Source organism: Agelaius tricolor, unplaced genomic scaffold (assembly GCF_023055355.1).
Source record: "Agelaius tricolor isolate 1412-34295 unplaced genomic scaffold, bAgeTri1.0.p SCAF_1, whole genome shotgun sequence".
Lineage (NCBI taxonomy): Eukaryota > Metazoa > Chordata > Aves > Passeriformes > Icteridae > Agelaius > Agelaius tricolor.
This window is the reverse complement of record NW_027269261.1, coordinates 64,283,684-64,305,903: the sequence shown is the minus strand read 5'-3', so window position 1 is coordinate 64,305,903 and position 22,220 is coordinate 64,283,684. Positions and strand designations below refer to the sequence as shown.

The 22,220-nt window shown below is 35.8% G+C and overlaps 1 protein-coding gene across 1 annotated transcript in view; it reads right to left on the bottom strand.

Annotated features, from left to right (window-relative positions):
- TRDN (triadin) overlaps positions 1–22,220 on the bottom strand; it is a 189,991-nt gene that overhangs the window by 13,041 nt on the left and 154,730 nt on the right. The window contains exons 27-36 of the mRNA XM_071437566.1: positions 20,295–20,321; positions 19,185–19,232; positions 14,584–14,628; positions 13,846–13,863; positions 12,181–12,228; positions 11,303–11,323; positions 7,330–7,356; positions 6,227–6,262; positions 5,987–6,031; positions 5,000–5,035 (exon numbers count right to left, since the gene is read on the bottom strand). Of these exons, the coding sequence (XP_071293667.1) occupies positions 5,000–5,035; positions 5,987–6,031; positions 6,227–6,262; positions 7,330–7,356; positions 11,303–11,323; positions 12,181–12,228; positions 13,846–13,863; positions 14,584–14,628; positions 19,185–19,232; positions 20,295–20,321 (351 nt within the window). The remainder of the gene's footprint in view (positions 1–4,999; positions 5,036–5,986; positions 6,032–6,226; positions 6,263–7,329; positions 7,357–11,302; positions 11,324–12,180; positions 12,229–13,845; positions 13,864–14,583; positions 14,629–19,184; positions 19,233–20,294; positions 20,322–22,220) is intronic.

Genomic DNA, 22,220 nt, shown 5'->3' with positions numbered 1-22,220 from the left:
ATTCTAGATAAGGTAATTAAATTACAAAATATAGCCAAAAGTAAAAAAGATTAATTCAGAGCAAGGGATGGATGTTGAAGAAGCTCCTGTGGAAAAAACAACATGAATTGAAAGTACTTGTAGATTATCACTGTGAAATTGTTTTGTTTTGTTTTGAAAGCTAAAACTTAAACCTTTGGTCATTTAAGTAGAATCTCTGGAATTCATAATTTATTTGATAATCCCACTATGCTGAGACGCTATTTATAAACTCATTGTTAACATAAAACCTGATATTTAGTTCTCCTTTTGGTATGTCTTTACAGATTTTGAGTTTCAAAACTTATTGCAATCTATTAGAAATTTTCCAGTGACATTTAGTCAGTTTCAGGACAGATCTTAAAGTTTTCATTTAGAAAATATGGCTGAAATTTCCCCCTTGGATGTCTTTTCTGCATAGAAAAAATAAAAAAGATTAATTCAAGGTAAATTAAAAAGAGATTAATTAGTGCATATAAAATGTTGTGTAGATGCTCATTCAGAATTAAAGCAGCCTCAGTGAAAATTCCACACTAGGAATGTGGAAAAACTAAATTAAATCAAGGTCACCTTAGTTCTTAATAAATGATCACTCCAGCATTTAGCATGGTTTAACTGTGCTCTTTAAACATATGCATCTTCTAAATGGTCAGTATTCCTCCACGTCTTCATTTAGACAAGTGTAGTAAGATTTAGTCTCCAAGTATTTGCTTAAAAGCCAACTTCAGGAAAATGGAATGACTAATAGCAAGTTGCTGGAAGGCCTACATATACAGGCTTGGTCCTCACAATTCTGACCAACATGAAATTCCTGTATATCCACAGAATGGAGGATGTTCTACATGGACTCTCCTGCAAGCAGCCTTAGTGCACAGTTCATCCTGCTCTATTGCTGAATTCTTGCACTGGACTGTGATGAAAATCTTAATGAGAATAACCTACAGGGACCCAGGTCTTGTAAATAAATGAGAACTGATCTTTTACAAGAAATTCTGAAACTTAGAGTGTCAGTTCCTTCTAATGACATTCTAGCAAACAGCAGACTGTCTTATATCCAGAAAAAAACAACATAAATATTAGTGATTTATTGCTGAATTCTGGTGATAAAATTCTAGTCAGTACAAGTTCATGCTGCTGAATTTCTGGAAGAAACTGCTGAGAGTATATCAGAACCATCATACATCTGAGACACTGAGACTGGGTGGCAAGGAGAGCAGAGAATATAGTTTCTGCAGTTATAGTTTCTGCAGAACTATAGTTCTGCAGAATATAGTTTCTGCACTGCAAAGTTCTTACTTTCTCTTTTGACCATTACATAATGTTTTTAAAGTCATTCAATGCTTCTGTATTATAGAATATTACCAATGTTTGTGCTTAATGAATTTGACAAAACTTGCTACTTCAGAATGATGAAAAAGATCATGTTTTACTCCAAAGTCTTCAAAAGCTCCAGAACCAAGGAAAAAAATGAAGCCATCTTACTCTCTTTCAAAATAATTATATATGGGAAAAATCTCACGCATTGCACTGCTGACAAGTTTACATTCTCTCAGTACTGAGGAAACCTCCTTCATAGTCTCCCAAATGGCTGTCATATCAAACCTCACACCAAATAAAACTTTCTGCTTTTGCAGACTTGGAAGTCATCTTAACTTTGGAAAATATATTACTGCACAGAAAGTGCAAAGGACTGAAACAACCTCAGTAATAAACCAATTCCCACATGGTTTTATGACATATAATGAATTCACCCCCTGCAGTTGCTGAGGTTTTCGTGTGGTGATTAATATGTAGCATTGAATATAAATTGATAGTATGATGAAATGATTGCTCTTTATTCTAGAAAATATTTGAGAATAGGTATTATATTTGAGAATGTCTATCATTGCAGAAATACATGAAAAATCTAGGTGAGGTGCTTTACTTCCGTCTTTCCTTCTTGCGTAGTATGTTCATATAAACAGTGTTCCAACTCTGCTTAATGTTGATTTCAGTTTTCACAGAAGTACAAGTTCTTTAACTAAACAGTAAGTATAACAGTTTCCACATTAAGTAAAGTTTCAAACCTCTAATAATGTATGAGAGTAGATGCACAAATTATCTATTTATGACACATCTACAAGGAAGTTATCATGACTGGTTTGGTTTCACTTGACCTTCAGAGTAATCCACACTCTATTCTAATTAAAATAAAAACCAAACCAAACATATGGGAATAGTATCAGTTTAATGAATTCTCACTTTTCATGCTCTTGCAACACAGCCTCTCTTTATTTCTGCCACATTTGCACATCTGTGGGCAGTAAAAACGTCAACCCCTTCAACTCACTGTATTATAAATGCAATATACATTAGTTCCAGAGTTTTAATTTAAGAGGGCAGTTGGAAGGTAATTAGGATAAATATAATGAACTTTTGATCCATTTAGATTTTCTTTCTCTGATGTTAGCCTTGAAAAAAAATTCAACATGTAGAAGTGTACAGCTGTTCATATAAAGATTATGGTAGATAATCCTCATGAGAGAGTTGAATTTTTACTCTCCTTAAATTTCATTTCAAGAGTCAAAAAACTGCTTGTGTGTGCTTCCAAATACATTTGTTATAAGATAGAAATAAAAATGAAGTTCCAAGAATTCTCTTTTTTTTTGCTGCTGGTAAATTTCAGCCTCAGTACAGGTGTCAACTATGACATTTAGGGGAGGAAAAAGAAGAGGAAAGCATTCTAATTAATTGCTTGCAGATCTACAGGAGAGTGAAATTTAGTGTCTACTGCACGTTGCACCATTATTTATGAAAGGTACAGTAATGCTTAAAATTCTGTTCAAATGTGGCTCATTCTAAAATTGCAGCTATATACAGCTTTTAAAATTGCTTAATCTTTATCTGATTGCTTTTTAATATCAGGGAAAGGTTGAAGAGTTCTGATCAAAATATAAGAACTGGGAATCTCTTCAGCTTTTGAAGGCTGACTGAAGATTTACTATTTAAAGTTTTAGATTAGCTCAGAATGTGTAAATCCTTTTCTACTTTCATTTATCAGAAAAATAAACTTATTCAGTGTATTCAGTGAACTGGGGAAAAAGCACTGTCTTAATCTGCAAACAGAACAGGTGAAAGTCATAAAGTTCCAATTCAAGTATACATGACCTAGGACTTGGTCTAAACTTTTAAATTCTCAATTTGAGCAAATACATAAAACCAACATCCAAAAGAGTAACTTTGATGTTCTTCTGGAAACCTTTTATCCATGGTCTGAAAACTAAGCATTCTTTTTGGTGGAAAATGAATATTTTAAGAACACTTACATAGTAAATTCTGAAGCCAGTTATGAAGAACTGATTTTGCACAGAGCTGCTCATGATCTGAGAAACATCCAGCTGAGAAAAATTGCCCAGTGATAACATACAACTGAATTAAACAATCATCATAAGTAATGTAGATGAAAGTCACAGAAACACAGTTTTTGAATGATGGAAACTTTGTAGGAGTCTGGTGGGCAAGAGAAAGTCCAGTGAGAGAAAATTTGTAGTACATTTTTGTTTTACACTAAATTTGAGATTTTGTTGCATAGGAGAATTCTTTTCTCTCCTGGCAAAATCTTTGGTTCAATGTACTGGTTATATATTACGATGAACATTTCCTGATCTATAAAAAATTCTGTGTTATTAAATAGCAATAAAATTTTGACAACATGGATTCTACCTTCTGTATCTGTCAGTTGATAACATAATAATCAAGAGGAATAAAAGTGTATATCTTATCTATGTCTATATCTTATCTATGTCTATATATATATATATCTTATCTATGTCTATATCTATATCTTATCTAGTCTATATCTATATCTATGGACTCCTTATCTCTGTGTTCTTGAATAAAGAAAATGAGATGAAAAAAAAATGAAGCTGTATAAAACAAAGTGAGCCATGTGTGCAAATACTTTTGTATAATACACATGGTAACCAATCCAAGTTTTATTTAGCACTTAATTTGTACTCTCTCTTTCTTGAAAACAGATTGTTCTGCACTTGTTTTATACTTAGGTATCTTTTTTATTTTTCTATGATTTAAACTTTCTACATATGGATAAATAGTTATTTCTAAATAAATATATACATATAACTGCACATATGTTACACATCTTATATCATGATTGTAGGACTCTAAATCATTCTACTTACAGTAAAGAAGTCAAAAAAGCATATACAACAAAATAATCTGGAAAATTAGAAGTGAAATACTTTCCTCAGTAGGTTAAGACTACAAAGTTGCATTAGGAGGAACCATATTCATATGTAGCTCATATTTTCTGTGTAAACCAGTTAGATGTCAGGTGAGATTAAAGACTTTGATCCTTGTCTGTCATGAATTAATGGAGTTCCACTGAAGTCATAGCTATTAATTTAATTTATACTAGTCAAGAATCTGGAATATATATTTCCTTTTGCTGTAAACTAGTAAAAAAATTATTACACAATGGAGAGAGATTTTCTCCTGAGATGCTGATCTTTATTCACCATTTTTCCTGGAGTGGAGTGGGGGCAGAATGTGATGGGAGACAATATTTCTTAATGTGGGAGAAAACAAATTGAACATGTTTCTCCCTATGTGACTTTGTTACAGAAAAGATTTTCTATGAGGAGAAAACATTAGTTTTTAACACTGCACTGCCATATTAATTACAGACCTCTTGTTTTATAAGGTAATCAGATGAATATATGTTTAAAAATTTAGAAAGGTGGTAAAGCAATACCATTCCAGCAATTCATTCTTCACAGGAACAAGATTTATGGATTTGAGTTGCCTGATTTGCCTGGCTTGTCTCACATTTTGCTCCATAGACTTGAATTAGAAATGTGAAAATATTGCGTGATCTCCCTTAAAAAAAACAAAAAAAAAACTACCCAAAACAAACCAAACAAAAACAAACAACAAACCAACACTTTCCTGAATCCTTTACAATAAAGAAAAAATCATGTACCTGATGTCAGGTTTTGATGTCGTGGGTCTTCTTTTACTGGTGGGACACATTAAAAAAAACATAGATAATAAATTAATCTACAGTTTCAGCTCAAAATACTGAAATAAATTTCAATAAGAAATATGTTTGTTTCTTGGAATCATCTCTCAGATAAGAATTTCTATAAACCAGATTTTTTTTAAGCCTGACTCTCCTAGTAAATAATTTAAACAGATAAATTTTCTGTCCAGTATAACCATATAAGTAAACTGCTTCTAGGCAGTAGTTTAGTGAACTGGCACCAGTGCTATTGCTATCCTTTGAGGTTTGAGATTTCAATGTGCAAATTTTTTATGCAAGTCATTGCATTTAACCAATGTAGAGAGGATATTTATGCCTTCAATCACTTACCTACTAAGATACTGTAATTTATTGCTATTAATTATCTTTAGAGGTATAACAGAAAGCGTTTCTCTATTTGCATATTACTGTGAGGAAACAATCAAGGCAGTGCTGTGACCAAGAGGTTAGCCAGAATATGGGTGATCATGAAGTCTGTCTTGTGTATACAAAAGGGCTTCTTGTGTAGCTATTTTGTATCCCTGGAGTTGTTTTATGGAATGGATGGTGACCTAAGGCGCCAGACAAGCTGTGGAGATGAACTTTGCACTACCACTTTAGGGAGCACAGGAGCAGACTGGGTGGGTCCTGGTGATCCTGGGCTGCAGTGCTGGGGCTGCACTGGTCCCTGCTGTGCCAGCCAGGGAGGTCACAGGCAGGGCAGCGCTGCAGCCAGACTGGATGTGCTGATCTAATCCCTGATATTCATACGCAAAGGAGGCACCAGACATTCAATTACTGGGGATTTATGTACAATTTCATCGTTTTGGTTTACTTGCATGTATGTAGAAAGACAAAAAAGCTCTTCTTTCTAATCCCATAAAATCCCCCAAACCTGAATGTTTGCATTTTTATTGCTGTTTGCAGAGATTTTCATCCCTTTATTACCTTTAGTTTTTTCATCTTTCAGCTGTTTCTTCGCAGTTTTTTTTTCTACAAAGAAAAAGTAGCACAGTAAAGTTTGGTAAACTGACAGTTGAATAGATTTTACCTAGAGTTTTCAACTAAAATTCTTTGAGAATTAACACAGATATTTTAGGGGTTGCCTCAAACATGCAAATTTGCAATCTCATACTATTTTTATTGTGATCTTCAACATATATATGAACACATAGAATAAATTCCTACCTTCTTTTTCCTTAATTGTCTTTGGTTTTTTTGTGGCTAGAAAGATTTGAAAAGAAATAACATTAAGTGACAGGCATAAGAAATACAGGGCTCTTACAGTAAGTACATTGTGCAAAGATTGTCTCACTGGTAATTTCCCTGGAAGAATTACTGTGGTAAATGTGTCTCATGGCATGTTTACAGTGTCTGTAATATTGCAACAGTGCCTGCTACTCTTAGTGGCACTAGCAGTTCAGGGCTTTGTGTAGAGTGGTTAGAAATTTTTTGAATATTGCTGGTTGTAGAGTAGTTTAGAAAATCCTGATAAAGACTCTAGCACTTGAATTCTGAAATTCCCTAACTACTGCCAGATTTACCTATTTGTTTGTTGCCAAAATACACTAGGGAAGGACTCTGCCTGTTGCTTGCCTCTTACTCTCTTTCCCAGAGTGATCTCAAACATCTGAAAGAAACAAACAAAAATCTCCAGGATACAGAGCTAGATGGACCTTTATACCTGCCATATGTGATCATTCAAAAGTCCTGCAGCAATAGATTGTGATTTATTTAATTGGGGGTGTTTTTCCTAGTCTACATTCACTTAGAGCATGTGCTGTTTCGTTTTCTGCATCCTTTTTCCCCAGCTGCAAAAGCATTTGGTCTGTGACTCCATTCAACCAATCATGGCAGATTGAAATTAAGCAAAGTATATCACTTCAGGCACCTGAGCCCTTTTCAGTATTGCCTGTTGACTGCAGCACAAAAATAGCTGGCTGCCTTCAAATGGTTCATTTGCACTTTGCATCATCCAACCAATAGCAATAATGCTTTCTTCAGTGTCCTCTGGCATGTGTGTCATTTCATTCACACCAGCTCTTGCAGTGAGGAACACCTGTGTGTAGCTCACCAGAACATGCTGCAGAAGGTGAGCAGTGAAAATCACATAATCAGATGGAAAGAAGAGCCTATGGCAGAGACCTCTGTAGCTGCAGTACTCCAGAGTCACTTCACCTATTCTGCTCTACGTTATTGCTGTTCCTTGCTCATGAGCAATGTGCATTAATCAACACTGGTATGTTCATTAGCTCTTTCCATGAGGCATACTAGAAAAATGCAATATTTACCTGATGTTGGGATTTCAGCTGTTGGCTCTCCAGGAAAATAACCAGCAATGAAGAGAAAGGGGACAGGGAAGAGAAGGAAAAGAACAAGAGTTTCAGTACCATGGTTTTTCAGGGCAAGCAACCATTTAAATAGATGATCTCTTTCATCTGCAACTTTTCTTCAGGGTATTAATTTACAAACAAATGTGTCTTGACAATGGGTATGTATGTAAAATTTCACACTGAAAGCTAACAGTCTCACTCCTTGAAGTACTATAATCCAGCATACAACGGTTCCTGCAAATGCAAACACTGTGCCAACCAAAGCTTTCCAGCAAGCAAATATTTTAAGAGACTCATTTTTAAGTGTGCCTTTAAGGTTATAACTGACTATGCTATTTTCCAAAAAATGTATTCAGCTTAAGTGTTACCTCTCTTTTCTTATCATCCTCACTTCCCCCATCCAAAGACTGACACTGACCTTGAATAGCTGTCATTGACCCCTAAGTGTTTCTCCCACACTAGCAGTTTGACTTGCCTTTTAAGAATAAAATCTCTTGAGAGATTTTGACTAAATCTTTCCACACCACCTAGCACAAGAGAAGCATATATTCCTGTGCTATTTTAATACCCAAAATAATTGATGAAAACTGGTCAATCCAACAGATAGAAATTCTCTGATGTAAATCATCATCAGTCATTTTAAATCAAAGAAATTAATTACATTGTCATTTTGAATCCAATAATTTTTAACCCATCACTGCTTCATTAGTCCCACTTTTATGTAAGAATACAATTTGAAAGAAAAAGAAAAGCCTCTTTTCTTAGAACTTAAGAGCAGGACAAAAAAGGAATAAGATCACAAAGCATTTAAGGGTATTCCTTTGACTGAGCTTTCTCTGTACTTTCTTCCTGCTGAGTTTTGGCTTCAGATGAACATCAGCTCACACCAAGGTGAAAATGTTTCAGTCAATGCTTCTTCCACAGGAAGACCGAGCAATTAAGCATCATTTTCCCTAATGCATCCCAGGAAACTTTCACTCAAGTCTTGGCCCATAAGGAGACCTGTAAATGTCAGTGCTCAATGCTTAGGTACTACTGGCATTCAACAAAGGCCAGTTTTGCTGCTATTAAATGCTAACATGCCAAAGTCCTTTAATATTTACTTTTTAGTTATGATCTTGCTCGTAGCTTCTTAAAGATGACACATTACTGCATTATGACCCATGGAATAATTAATGGGTTTTTTTCATTTTCAGAAGAAAAAACTAAGATTTTTTTTCTGAGGTACTGAATCTAGGAAAGAGTTTCATGCTCTCACTTCCTAACTGAAGGAGTGTCTCTTTGAGGGATCTGGATGGGCCCAGTTATGTGCATGTACCCTAATTTAGGATTAATTGATTTCCTTGGACAGTCAGGTACAGGAAGACTGTTGACCTGAAGGGCAGTAGGTTTGACCCTCTGTTGTATGAAATGTTAGGGTCATTTCCTATTCTCAATGCATCAACAAACTTTGACTTACTCTGAGAACATTGGGACATATATTATTCCTATTATGGAGCTTTCATTTTAAACCTAAGTGGGAATATAATTTGCCAATTCTTAAGGTCTTTTTTAAATATCAGTCTACATGTTCCTCTTGACTGCAAACTACAGTTTGGCATTCCTGTGTGTGTAAGATCTGCCACCAGCTTTGTTTTCTGTACAAGGCAATGTCTCACAATTTGTGAGTCTTTAGTCAGTATGCAGGGAGTTAATTCTGTTTCATTACACATTCAAGTTTGATGTACGGTCAATGGCTGTCAAAGACCCTCCTGCACACTAAAACAGAAAGAGTGAAAAATAAGATGATTTACTAATTGCTTTTAAAATTGAGTGAGTGACTATGTGGTGTATACCTGCCTGCAGGTTAGATCATGGCAGCAAGCTCCTACTCTGAAATTGTCTGTGTGATTAATTTGGGTAGTTCTCAAACTCAGCCTTGTCTTTCTGTTTATACCTGCATTCCCTAATTACCCGATTTCTTTAGTAACTTAAACCACATTTGCTTTTACAATAAGACTGAACAAGATTAAATGTGTGAATGAATTCAGCCCAGGATAAATATATTAATTTATTTTATATTCCACTGGACCTGAACTCCAAAATCAGTGGGTATTTTGTGTCTATTGCTACAACTCATACTGAATTACATGACAGCTACATTCATGTTATGGTAAGTACACTGTACACCTGACTAAGAAATACATGAAGCAAAATGTATTAAATAAAGAAGGCAGTGATCTAACTAAGTGCTCTCCTTTAAGTGTAGAAAATCAATTTGAAATAGACAGCTCTGGTGTTTAAAATCTTAAGCTTGATCTATTCAAGGATGGTTTACACAAAAAGGGGCAGTGTATAGAGAATTACTTTTGTAAATGACCATAGGTCTGGGTTTTTTCCTTCTTTTTCTTTTTTCTTTTTTTTTTTTTTTCATTTTTCTAAAGGTACTGTTAACCTTTATAATCATTTCAAGCAGCAGAATATAAGCTCAAGAATGTGGTACAAACAACCCTCTGCAAAGGTCAAGGGAAAATATCCTGACTATTCCTTATATTCACAATATACCAGGGTAATATAGCTCTCAATAAAAAAGCATTGTAGACAGTGATTTTTATGATGAAAGCAAAAGGAATTAGTTACTTAAATCTGTGATGAGCTTCTAACAGTAGTGAGTGCCATCACTGGGTCTCTCAGATAAATCACTGCAGAAGACATTACGTGTCAGTAAACAGATCCAGAGAAACCAAGACTGAGCAAAAGTGGATAATATAATTAAGTAGAGCAAAATTTTCTGAAAATACTGGCAAAAATGGAAATAAGCCCATGGATAGCTTCGCAGAAAGTAATAATTTTGCAATAATAACTCAAAAATGGAACATTGCAGTTCAGGGCTGAAGGATATCCTTCTGTGTAGGCACATTTCAGATGCCTTGTGCTCACACTTTTGTTTTACATCTGGGGTTCAGAGTAACCCTGTTTTCCTACAGGTGTTTCAGAGCATGATTCATCCTCTCTAACTTAAGCACCTAGCACAGGTGACTGGTCTAGGAAGTTGAAGTGAATCACTTTGCTTTGCCTTGTCATCAGCTTACTTTCCACCAGAATAACACATGGTTTGGTCTTGAAATGTCAGGCACAACACCAAAAAGCCCCCACAGATCCTGTGCTAAAGAGGCAACAACTAATTCCTCTGTGAAGGTCCACACTTCAGCATTTTCACTATTCAAAGCACGCAGTACAAACACTGTCCTTCTGATTCTTGTCTGACCATGCTTTGCAGTATGTAATGTGCCACAATAAGCATAGATCCCAGTCTTCACCTGTTCAGAAGCCTTTCTTAAAAACAACCTTAAAAAGGACAATATCCCATGACTTCAGTGGAAGTTTTTGCAATGTGACAAATTCCCCTTGAATCCTCCTTAAAACTAATCTAAATTGGAAATATTTCTTTTTTTTTCTTTAATTTAATTTAGGTTTTTTATTAAAAAAAGCTTTTATTGGAACAAGGCCAACAACGTGCTTAGTGAATTAATAATGTAAGTAATTTCCAAATGGTAAAAGAATTAAGGGAAAGGTTCTCTAATTCAGTTATGCTACATGCTATTTTCTTGTTTTCAATAAACAGTATATTTGCATAGATATAAATTATACATCTACACTCATCTAAACCCACCAGAATATCAGTTTTGCTACCAGTGTAATTTACATTATTTTCTAGGGAGCAAAAATTGCAAATACAGTTTGAATCTTGCATCTTCACAATATTGCATTATAAATGTGCTTGATTTTGTTGTGTTTGGCTGTCAGTAAGCAGACAGAATACAAGAGTATCTGTAGTATAAGCAAGAAAATAGCATTATCTAACATGAGAAAATTGCAAAAATGCAAATTTAGAGAACATGCATCTGAAAAGAAGATTTATATTCCATAAGAAATAAGTCATTACACGTACTTGCAGTGTTTTTCGGTTTGACTGGGAAGGAAAAAGAGGAAAGAAAAATGGTCAAAACAGTCAGGTTTGGCAGAATATTGTTATGGCAGAGAAAGGCTTTATTTATTCTAGATGTTTCCATGTATCAAAACATATTTTTACTAATCTCACAGCAATTAACAACAATTTAATAATGAATGATATTATTAGGGGTGTTCTCATTTATGGACTGAAATTGGTTTGCTAGAGTTAAGGATGACTAATATTAATAATAAAAAATTTTAATTCTTCCCTTATTTCCTTTCATGAAGAAGCATGGAGCAGACATTTTTTAAACCCATGATGACAGTCCACAGTGAAACTGAACAATGCTCCTTCCTGTACCAGCATCAATTTTGCTCTGTCATGTGCATGAGCTGTGATATCAGAGACATTTGCCACAGATTGGGGATGGTGCCAGACCAAGATCTAAATACTATATCATATGATACCTGCAATGGACGAAAATTTAAGTATTGCTCATCCTGGGAGGTTAAGTGTTTTCTGAAGTCCAAATGAAAGGCAGACCCCCCCAAATAACTAGAAAAATGGAACCATTTAAAGTAAGCAGTTTCAGAAAGCAGTTCAAATTCTTTGCTGACATATGTCTTTGACATCAATGGAATTACAGAAATTTGACCTTTGGTGTGTACATATATCTATATCTTAAAATGACAACCAGCCTTACAAGTATGTACTGTGCTATTTAGTTTGTGGTACAATATGTCAGGGCCATTCTATACATCAAAATAGATCACAGGACAATGGTTTGGACATTTGTCATATGCAATTGTATTTCACTATTTCTTTAAATAACATTTTCAAAACAAATATGAAAAATAAAATACAGGAGTGCTTACCTGGTTTTGTAAGGGGAACATTTTTTTCGTGTCTGACTGCTTCATGCTCTAAACAAAAAACAATAGCATAAAAAAATTGCCATAATGTTTCTCAGTTACATTTTGCACCTTTTTTTTTTTTTTAGTAAGAAGGATTGCATGTATGTTTTTCAGGATTAAACATTCCCCTTCTCTTATTTCATGCTGTTACTTGCAAAATGAAACCCACAAATGAATGGTTATTAAGAGATTATCTGCTGAGGGATCTGCCACAAAATAGCAAAGTTCATTAGTACTGCACAAAGCTTCACAAATATAGCTACTATTAATCTACTAAGAGTCGTGCATGTGTCTTAAGGAAGAAGTAAGTTAGAAGTTTCTTCTGTGATTTCTTAAATGTAATTTTTATCCATTTTCAATTTTTATTATTGGAAAGGAGAGTGCAGAGTAAAAAACTCAGCAACCGTTCACTCATCCTTTATTCTTGATTCAGATACACTTGAGCAGAATTGCCAAAGTCTTGGACAAATACTATTACGTATGAATAAATTATATTTAGGTGTGGAAAATACGTCTCATCTCCACATGTACACTTCCTCCCATTCTTCTACTTCATAATCATTACTGAAAAAATTATAAATTATGTTCTGTTGCTGGAAATAGAAAAGTTGAAGCAGCTTTTTTTTTTCCAAATAGGTCTAACAAACAAAAGTCAGACTTAAGAAAAACCCCACCACACAGATCTCATAGCACAGTAGCAGCTATGCAATGGAAACTGTGGCCAAAATACATTTTATGGCTGTGGAATAAATGGACAGCTCTGCTGGCCTTGTTTCATGGTGATGCTCCCTCAGCTCAAGGACTGTGCATCACTTTCCTTTTGAGGAATCAGGACCCAAAAGCAGGCTGTAAAGGGGAAAGTGCTGAAAATGTGAATGGCCTCTGAGAAAAGGGCAATATGCCTCAGCCTTTCTGCTACTCAGATGAATAATTGAACTCCTGGTAGCTGTGATTTCAGGTGGCCAGATAAGTTGAGAAATGCTGAGATGAAGACATCATACGGAATTTCAAATGGGAAACACTTTTATGAAGCATGAATGAAAAATTTGTTCATTTGAGTGAAGAGTGATTCATTTCCCACATCTGGACTTTTTTTTGATCATTTAATTATTTGGGCAATTAATTGACAGTTTAAATTATTATTATTGTAGTTGAATCTGCATTCTGAAGGTGTGAAAGGTATAGAAAATCAATAAGCAGGCTGTGTGGTAAGTTAAGGTATTGACTCTCTTGAGTCCTTTTTGACTGAGAAGAATTCAGGATGCAGTTAATATTAATTTCTATTTTTTTTTTCTTTAACTTAGCAGGAGCATTCATTCAAGCTAGGTAATTTTTAATAGACTTTAACTCCTTTATGAATTTTTGTTGATGGGACTTTTGATATGGGAAGCATGGAATGAATTCACTCCTGCACTGAAGCAATTGGTTACGTCAAATGGGCTTTTAAATAGTAATAACAAGACAGTATATTAAATGAAAGGAACGGGAGACATGGTGATAAAGACACTATAATTTTAAGCAAAACTAGAAATTGCCAAGGCATGCTTTCTTATGTAAAAGTAGAAAAAGATACATGTATCCAACAATTTTACAGGAATTTTTCTAATTAAGGTAAGAATAACATACTTGCTGGCTTTGCCTGGGCTACAGAAGACAAAAGAGATAAAATTGTAATAGTTAGATACTGAAAGAAGAAAAAATAAACTCTTTTTTTCCCCTTTCTTTTTAACATTCAAGCATTTTATTGGAGTCAGTTCTCACTTGTTTTTAGCTTCCCCTACTTGTGCAGGGATGCACAGCATTCAAACCCCTAAAGTTCAGACGGTTTTGTGTTGACTGCCAGTGATGATGAGAATGTTATAATTCCTTGTCTGACACTTCACAGCTTCTAGAACACTCATTGTTACTTGACTTTTTTTCCTGTCAACATTACATTAAAAAAACTATACACTCTTAATCACAGATAAGACCCAAAGATTTAGAGTTTAGTCCCTAACATTTTCTCCATAGGACTGATCCAAAGTCCTAATCCATCTGGTAATTTATTCTCATATTTGGGATCCTTTCAGAGGTCTGATTTACAGCTAGACCTCACTTCATTAGCCCAGCTCTGGCTAATGACAGGCTGAAACAAGCAGCTAAGGAGCTGAAAGACCTTGACCTGTCTTCATCATTGGAAAGACAATTCTTAATAGAACAGAAGCTGCAATTTCCACTCTGCTGGTTTTTCTTTGTGATCAGTTACATATTTCAAAACACTGTGAAAAATATTGCAATGCAAATATACTACTCTAGATGAGTGCTGAATAGTGTTTAGTACCTCCCTCCCCCTCCATCAATCAGGGGAGAATCACTTATTCTTACCTGACTTCTCAGTGGGAGTTGTTTTTTGTTGTTTCATTTTCTCCTCTGTATCATGAAAACAGCATTAAAATCACAATGTGTTAGCATAGGTTCATATAATTGGAAATATAGTTTTATAGGTGATATTATGCATATGGTTCACAATGACAAAATAAATGCATGTCTTCACCACCACTATCCCATTATAGCACTGTAAAACAGCATGCAGGCATTATGAGTTCTGACTGCATGGTGAGATCATGTTCATGGAAAAAGTAAATTACTGGGCCTAATGTCTCAGCTGCCAGAAAACAGCTGCATACCCTTCAGCATCTTTCAGGCAGGCACTCAGGTGGAAGCCATCCTATTCCTGCATCCATTACACCTTTGCCAACAGCACCTTCCTGAGTGTCTAAGTCTAACAGCTTGGTATTAAACAACACTAAGAACTTCTAAATATCTTCTAGAACTTTAAAGACTGTCTAACTAAAAACATGGTTGAGGTATTTATGTGTCTACACACTGAAGATGAAAAAGGTATGGAGATGTCCAAGCACATAACAGGTCACAGAGGGACACATGGGACAGTCTGAAATGCCAGTCCATACCACCTGCTACTGGACAAGCCTACCTAGACCTAGCTGGACATCTGTCACAGGACCTTGGAACAGTCTTGAACTTCTGCTAATCTTATGGGAAAAGCTGCCCATGCCCACATGCTCTTGAGCTGCCTGTGGATTTGCTCAGCACAATTCTCAGATGATGTAGACCCATGTCAACATTGGCCACCAGACCTGAACTTCCTCTTCTCCAAGTAAGTTGGTGGGATTACACTTTCTAATCAAGTGGGGTTTGTTTTACCTTCTCAATGTCCCAGTCAGGTGGAAACTGGGATGTTTATGTTCAGATTTCTGCTCTACCCAGTTTGGTTGATTTTAAATTCACCCTACCTCATCCTTTTATAGCTCAACTCCATTTTAGTCTTTTTCCATAATTGAATTCAAGCTCCCCTCCTAAACTCTACCTTTCAACAATCACATACATTCCTAAATTCTTTTTAAATATGCTTAAGACACAGTCAGACTGTATTTGCCATTCCTCTTGCTGAAAGCAGCTTGCAGCCACTGCCTCTGACCTTATCCTTTCCACTAAGACCTCTGGAAGGCATCATATCAAGGATGACAATGACTGTGTGGAGATCAGGTTGGGCAGATATCTCTTGGTCCCCTTCTCTTGCTTGTTTGGTCTATTTCTGGAAGAAAAATCAGTACTGATGGGGTCAAATAGAGGGAGGGATAAAACTCTCCAGTTACTAATATTTTCTATTATTTGGAAATTGAACATATATCTACATTGCTATGCTTTTCATTTGTTTTCTGGTATGTTTCAATTTAATTTCTGTTAATTTGTATTAAGTTTGGGGCACTTTTATTGCCCTTACTCAGCTATTGCTACTGTCAGTTTCTTATGAAAGCCATGAATTTAAAAGAAATAAAATAAATAAATAAAAATCTCAACTCTATGTTGTGTATGTCTGTGGAGCTAGAAATGTTTTATAACACAACCAGCAGCTTGAAGATGCAACTTATTGAGAGAAAGTGTCTTTTTTCTGCTGTTTGAGGAGCTTTAACATATAACAGTGCATTTCACTAAATTAGATTAGGACATTAAAATTTCTATGTACCAATACAGAAGAAAACCTGGTATGCTGCCTTTAAAGAAAGACCCTGTAACATGCCCTGGATTAATGATAAGTAAAAATAAAAAGGGTTCTCTTTCTTTGGGTATTATCCTGATACTTTTGAACACTAAATAAGATATTTTTCCTTCCTAATTCTGTTGAGAATGTACAGCAATATTTGTTTGTAACTCTACGATGACAAGTCTGTGAGTAAATAAGTAAGGAAATATGTTTGTGAGTGGATGGCACATCTGATTGATTTGAAAGTAGGGGCAGTGTTTCTCCTCAGAATTAATTTATCTTGAAAACTGGACAGGCCTGTGGATTTGCATTCATCTGGGAATGAACACAGTAATTCTTTGGTATTCATTTACCTACTTATTCTGCAACCTAACCACACAGCAGATATTGGTCTGCTGATTCCACTGGAGAACAGCCTGATGCATTCCCTGGCAGAACTATAGGTGGTGGCTGCTTGGCTTTTTCTCTGAGTTTCCAGACACTGGTTGTAGCCAGAAGGGAAACTGAAGGAGTAGAATATCCAGACTTAAGGAGAACTGTCTTATAAGGGAATACACTTCAAGACATCAGGAAGCTTCATAAAATCGATCTGTTCACCACATTCAGTATGAGGAAAAGCAGAGAAAAACATATGATGAGGATAATAATAATATTATTTTGCCAAGAACAGAAGTAATATTTCTAATTTTTCCTGTATTCTTTTTTTACCATATCACAGGGAGTCTTCTAAATAAAAAAATTAAACAATTTTGAGGACTTCATAAAGCTATAAAGAGTAAAAGAATAAATGTTATGAATATTAAAAAAAAATACTGATTTTGAGTAAGCCCGAAGTTTAAAGTTCTGAAATCCTTCATTGAAGAGAATTTATTTGCTCTGCAGGGCTCCAGTTTTGCAGCACTACAAGTATTAATATTAATTTTTTCCCTGATGTACCTAACTTAAATGGAAAAAAATAAGGCTGTAAACATTTCTCTGTGTATTGCAGGCAGTTTCAGCAGAATTACATCAGGAATGGATTCCCTTGCTTTACTTGCCTTCACTGACATACACAAAACACTCTAATTTAAACTTTTCCCTGTGGGATCAATATATTTTCTGAAATTCCATGGTATTTCAGTCATGTGATACTTCTAAGTCTGATGGCAGGAGGCATATGAAAAATGGTTTGAAGCTGCACTGAATCAAGGTGAAAAAGGAGGCCACTGTTTTGTTCAGAATGAAGCTTTTATAATTCAAGCTGTTAACTCAAGAGCACTCCTTGGCACACAGCAGGCAGAAGCACTATTACCACCAGTGCCTGCAGATTAATACTTCCAGTCATCAAGTGAAACTCAAAACAGCCACTGTTCTCCAAAGCAACCATTTATCATCTGAGAATAGAGATTTTATGCTAAAGGAAATTTAGCAAGCATTTTCCTATTTATTTTCCCTTCAAGCACCTAAATACCAAGGGCTTGGGGTCTGGAGTGTGCTGTAGTATGCGAGAGTAAAATCCCAATTGGTCCAATATACTGGTTTGTGACACAGTGCTCTGATGTTTGAGAATGCTACCAAGGAAATTAATTTTCCTGCAGCTACGTGGATGAGATTGAACTAATTGTGCAGCAGGACTGATTTCATTTAGCAGGAAAGGTGAGTGATTATATCATCCCTCCAGACAACCCACTTTCTGGCCACCACTGTGGCCACCAAGCTTGGCTTCCTTGTTCCTGCCTTGACTGAATTCACCTAATGCCTGAAGCATTCTGCTAGCTGTTAATACAAAAAAAGTGATCAATGAGTTAAATAAAAAGCTTGGCCTATGTGTCTTTGAAAGAAGAAGAGAAATATTTTTTTCCCTATTGACTCAAAACCAATATATCTTCAGTAAATCAGATCCTCAAGGCTTCCAGAAATGTGAAAATGTCTATGAAAATATTTAACTTAAAGGTAGAATATTGTACATTAGAGAAATTAATGAGAAAAATTTTTTTTTCCTAATTTTTTAAGAAATAAAGACATTTATTTCTTAAAAAAATAGGAAAAAAATTAATGAAATAAAGCCTGCTTGCTTATCGTTGAGCACATAAGGTTTAAATGGTTTATTTAATCACTTATTCATGAGCACTTCATTTCAATGTGAAGTTCAAACAGCAGCACTTCCAGCAAAGGTCAATGGGATGTGAATACTTGCTTTCCAGTCCCCACTGCTTCTGGAGTGGGTACTGGAAAACCACTCAGGAGTGATGTAAGCTGAGCATCAGTAGCTGAGTTTTCTGTGAGGTTACCCTCTTAATCTTGTTAATTCACACCAGACCCAGCTGTGGATCCTTTAGGGACTTCCTCCTCAAAAAACATGATTAGAACAGAGCCCTGGTTTAAAAGGGGGACCCTTTGTCCTGCTCACTGCAGCCAGGTATTACTTACAGTTTACCCAAGTGTACAGTCAGTCCAGGATTAGTATTGCTATTCTTAGTTCAGCTCCTGTTACTTTTGAGATTCAGGAGCTGGAGGCTGACTCTACTGCAGAGTGTGTACTCAATAAGATTGTAGCTTCTCCTTTTTGGGGGGCCCACACTCACTTAATGTGATTACTAATTTACTGAAAGGGTTGAGAAGGGTTAATTCCCAGTGCACCTCTTTGATGTAGTGCAGGCCATTAAAGCACTCCTTCCGCACACTCTGGGAAATGGGTTTTGCTAATGCTTTTTACTACACCAGTGAGAAAAGTCACAAGAACAGTCAAAAACTGTGATAGATGAATCCTTTTAGTTAAATGTCATCTTCATATTTGTTCCTCTCCAAGACACTGAAAAAACCCAATGGCACAAAGCAAAAGACTTGTGCCTAGCTCAAGGAAGTGTCCAAGTTTTGCAGACCACACATATCCTGATTAAGTGGAACTGGGTGTAAGTGGAGGTTACTTCACCAAACCTACCTGGCTTGCTCTGAGAGACAGCTTTTTCCCGTTTAACACGTTCATGCTCTGAAAATAAGAACCCCTATATTAGAAGGCTTTTTAATTTTTAGAAGATTTTAAAAATAAAAGATTCTCATTATTGTTTTAAAAGATAACTTTGCATGAGAAGAATTTTTTGATAACTATATTATTTATCAAGAAACAATGTTGAACTATTTTTCCCCTATAAAATTAAATTAATGAAAAGGCCTTTAAACTTTTTAATGTGGTTTAATTATTTTCTGTGGATTTTTATAAATATAATAGAATTTCTAAAATTATAAATTGCTTCTAGTATTAATTGTGATTGCTATCACTGATCTTCTGTATAGAAGATTTCTCCTTGATGCTTGATACAGAAATGATGGCAGTTTTTATTACAACAGAAGTGGGGTTTTCTTGTAAAGAATGACAAATAAATGTTCAGTATTCTGCATAAAGGAAAAGAAAAAAAAAGCTTTCCAGGTTTCCCTTTGTCCTGGATTTGGCTGGACTAGAGCTAATCTTCACTAGTATGGAGGTCCCATAAATATACTGTGAGGCAGCAATAAAAAAGGATATTATTCTGTATTATAATAAACGTGTATGCAATTTTGTGCTATTTAAAAGCAGTGTGCTATCCAGATCCCAACATTATGAGACAGAAAATATTTCAGAGGAATGTTAAAAGTATGTTTAGTTCTGATTTGTAGCTCCGAAGTCTAAGCTGTGCAGCAGGCGAGCATTGCAGCATCCCAAGAAATAAATCTCTAAAACTTGGACCAGAGGCCTGGCCAGAGAATTGCAGAGACCCTTCCCCATCTGTGACCCCCTTGATTGTTTCCCAGTGTGAAGCTGCCATGGAGACAAAAGGCATAGGTGGGTCTCAGCTGAATTGGAAAAGTGTTTCCATGCAAACTGGAACCTGTGAAACACACCTGGTCCTGCACTAACAGAGCGAGTCATTGAAAACCAGTGTCATAAGTCAAAATGTTGTGTGAGTTTGTGTTGATGAATTCCACCTTAGGCTGCAAAAACTTTTTAAAAATAAGGAAATACCTTCCTTCTGAAAGTTATAATAACAATATTCTATATTGCCTTGGTACTTACTGTGTTCATGCGGGTTCTCTGAGGTAGCTAGAAGTAAAAAAAAAAGGCATATTTTAATAATTTTGTAGCTGTGATGCTAGAATTTAGTTCATTTCTTAGTGACATTTTAGACATATAAAATTTCAGTGAAATCTATTGAAGTGTGCAGAAGTTATGTTGTATCACCTACACTGTCCACCCCCGATGCATAAAGGGGACACTTAGCTAAGGAACACAGGCACCCTGAATCCCTCATTTAGCCAAAATTTGGTACAAACATCCCTGGAAGGCTCTGCACCTCTTCTGAGGGCTGAGTCACCCTCACTGAAGGCTGACCATATACTAAACCTTGGGAAACTACCTGGCTAAGCAAGGTGCTCACCTTACTTAATGCCCACTAAGAGACAGGGCAAATTCAGACCATAAGGTGTCTACCAGACAAAGACAGAAAATGAATTTTAGCTTGAGTGAGGAAACAGCACCTAGGACAGTCTAAAGATGACAATCCCTGACAATTGCACCTGCTCTATGAGGGCAATGAATTTCAGATGGCTTCAGTGATACTCCAAGAAGCAGAAAGACATTTGGAAATGTTCATTAACTTCATGAGGCCACTTCTAAACAAAAGGATTTCAGTGCTGTGACTTCTAAACTTTGTGCCATTTCATTTTCTGCATTTTTCCAGAAAAAAAAAATCCCAGAGGAGATAAAACTGAAAACCAAATGAATACTTTCCATGGATGTTAAGACAACATTTCTCAGGTAAAGAAATGAGAGCTTGGCAGCTGTACTCAATGCCATTATTGGTTCTGCAGAAGGAAACAAAATGTCAAGACCTAGCCCTCCAGCTGGATTTTTCTTCTTGACTTTTGCTACGCAGCTGTTGTTTTTGAGAGAAAAAAGGCTCTACCACCTGCATGTCTTCTGTGTGTGAGAGAGAGTAACCCCATAGAGAGATGCAGCAGGGCAGGGGATGAGCTGCCTTTGCAGCCCCAGCAGCACAAGCAATAAAATTACTGCTGTGAGCTCCCAGGCTGTGATTCACTGAGCTCCTGAGCTCCTGAGCTCCCACTTGGGACAAAAGCTGCTGTGCATGTGGGTTTCTGTTTCAGTTGTTTTCCCTGCAGTATAAAATCCACTCCCATTTTATATCCAGTCTCTAATCCAAGTTGGGCATTTAAGGAGACAGCAACTGGAGATGGTATACAGAACAAAGTGAAAAAAAACCTAGAACATTTTTCTGGGTAATAAAGAGTAAAGATACAAAGTAAGTGCATATGCTTGCTGCGAACTGAGGAATCAGAAACAGGAGTTCAAAAGAGAAAAAATATGGACAAAGCCACATTCGTTATTTTTATGTGTGTAAGTAAAAATGTTTTGTAAATTTATGCTCATTTAACACTGCAAGACCAACCAAAATGTAGTTCCCTAAGCATCATAAGCTGAGGCAAATTCTACTGCAATTGTGTTTCCATGAAATATGCCAGAAATTTGTAGAGGAAATTAATTTTTTGTTGTGTCAAGACATAGTGAGATATGTTCAGGAAATATGAATTTAAATTTTCAAAAAGGAATTTCAGAGCAAATATTTAAACCAAATGTGAACATTATACCAGTAGCTAGTGTAATGACTTACATAACTAATACAGAATATTGTGCCACATAACTCTTTCAGTAATCACCCAAAATAATTAGAGCTAGGCCACATATGAACAGTGTTAATTTAAATACTCTCTACTGATGCTGCTTTGCAAATATTACAAGCAAACTTCTGTAATAACATCCTTATCTAATATCTGACTAAAATCAAAACAAAACCTTTACTCCTTAACTTTCCAGTGAAGCCAATACAGTTATTTCCCCTTTTATGCTGGTAAATATCAGCCATAGAGAATGTTTAAAGCAATAGGAACTCAGCTAAAGTCTGGTCCTTGAAGCTTGTGAAAG